The sequence below is a fragment of the Emiliania huxleyi genome (genome assembly GCF_000372725.1).
Source record: "Emiliania huxleyi CCMP1516 unplaced genomic scaffold EMIHUscaffold_640, whole genome shotgun sequence".
In the NCBI taxonomy this organism is placed as follows: Eukaryota; Haptophyta; order Isochrysidales; family Noelaerhabdaceae; genus Emiliania; species Emiliania huxleyi.
Genome location: NW_005197197.1, coordinates 24,531 through 25,782, shown reverse-complemented (window position 1 = coordinate 25,782; position 1,252 = coordinate 24,531). Strand labels below are relative to the sequence as shown.

Sequence of the window (1,252 nt, the reverse complement as noted above, 5' to 3'; positions counted from 1 at the left end):
CGTAGCCTCGGGCGCCTTGCCGGCGCGTTTGGCGCGCGCCGCCGCCGCCATCCGGGCAATCTCCTCCGCGTCGTCGTCCTCGTCCGCCTCGCCCGCCCCCGCGAAGAGCGGGTCCTGGAACCAGCGCGACGTGCGCGCGTCCGCCTCCGTCCGCCGCTCCGACCGGCTCGGCCCGCCCACGAGAAGCGAGTTCGGCCCGCCGCCCTCCGCCTCGTCCTCACTCGACTCGCCACCGCCGGCCGCGTCGTCGTCGTCGTCGTCGTCGTCGGAAGCGTCTGCGGCGGCCTTAGCCTCGCGCGCAGCAACCTGCCGCGGGCTCCTCGGGGTCGACGAGAGTGGCCGAGAGGAGAGGAGGAGCCGAGAGGAGCCGAGAGTAGCCGAGGAGCCGAGAGGAGGAGGAGAGAGGCCGAGAGGAGGGACCTGCCGCGCGAGCTCTTCGGGGTCGACGTCGGCGTTCCGGATCGCGTCGAGCCTCGCCTCGCGCTGCTGCTTCTTCGACTTTGGCCCGTCCGCCTGGGGGGGACAATATACACACATGTACACAACGGGTGCCAGAGGGGACGGGTGCCGAGGGCGGTGGCGGCGATAGGGGAGGCGGAGGTGCCGGCCGGCGCGCGGACGTGCGATCGGCGGGCGGTGGCGGTGGCGGGGGAGGGGGGGCGAGGGAAGACCAGCTCTGCGACGGGTGGCTGCGAGAGTGTATCTGGTCTCGGAAGGGTCTCGGGCGTGTCTCGGACGTGTCTCGGAAGCGTCTCGGAAGTGTCTCGGAAGTGTCTCGGAAGTGTCTCGGAAGTGTCTGCCGCGCGCCTGCTCCTCGATGAGGTGCACCGCCCGCCTGCGAGTCCGCTCGCGGTACTCGGCGTGCATCGACTCGAGCTCCGCGTCGAGCCGCGCGGTGTACTCGTCCCCCTCCTCCTCCTCCTCCTCCTCCGACCCCGCCTCCCCGCCCGCAGGCAACCCCCCCCCCTCCTCGTCCTCGTCCTCGTCCACGTCCGCCACCTCGTCCGGCGCCGCGCCCTCCGTCAGCGCGGCGATCGAGCCGTCGCCGCGCACGCGCGCGAGCGAGAAGAGCTCGAGCTCCTCCTGCACGTCGAGCAATCTCGGGTCATCTCGGGTCATCTCGGGTCATCTCTGGTCATCTCTGGTCATCTCTGGTCCTCTCTGGTCCTCTCTGGTCATCTCGGGCACTCTTTCGAGCACTCCCTCGAGCCCTCTCCTGCACGTCGAGTCGGTCCCCCGGGTGCTCCATCTG

General features: G+C 71.2%; 1 protein-coding gene across 1 annotated transcript in view; it reads right to left on the bottom strand.

The window, feature by feature from the left end:
• Nucleotides 1-286: 286 nt before the first annotated feature.
• EMIHUDRAFT_248187 (hypothetical protein) overlaps nt 287-1,252 on the bottom strand; it is a gene marked incomplete at both ends in the record, with an annotated part of 2,601 nt that continues 1,635 nt past the window's right edge. The window contains 3 exons of the mRNA XM_005763207.1: nt 287-319; nt 448-513; nt 1,000-1,083. Of these exons, the coding sequence (XP_005763264.1) occupies nt 287-319; nt 448-513; nt 1,000-1,083 (183 nt within the window). The remainder of the gene's footprint in view (nt 320-447; nt 514-999; nt 1,084-1,252) is intronic.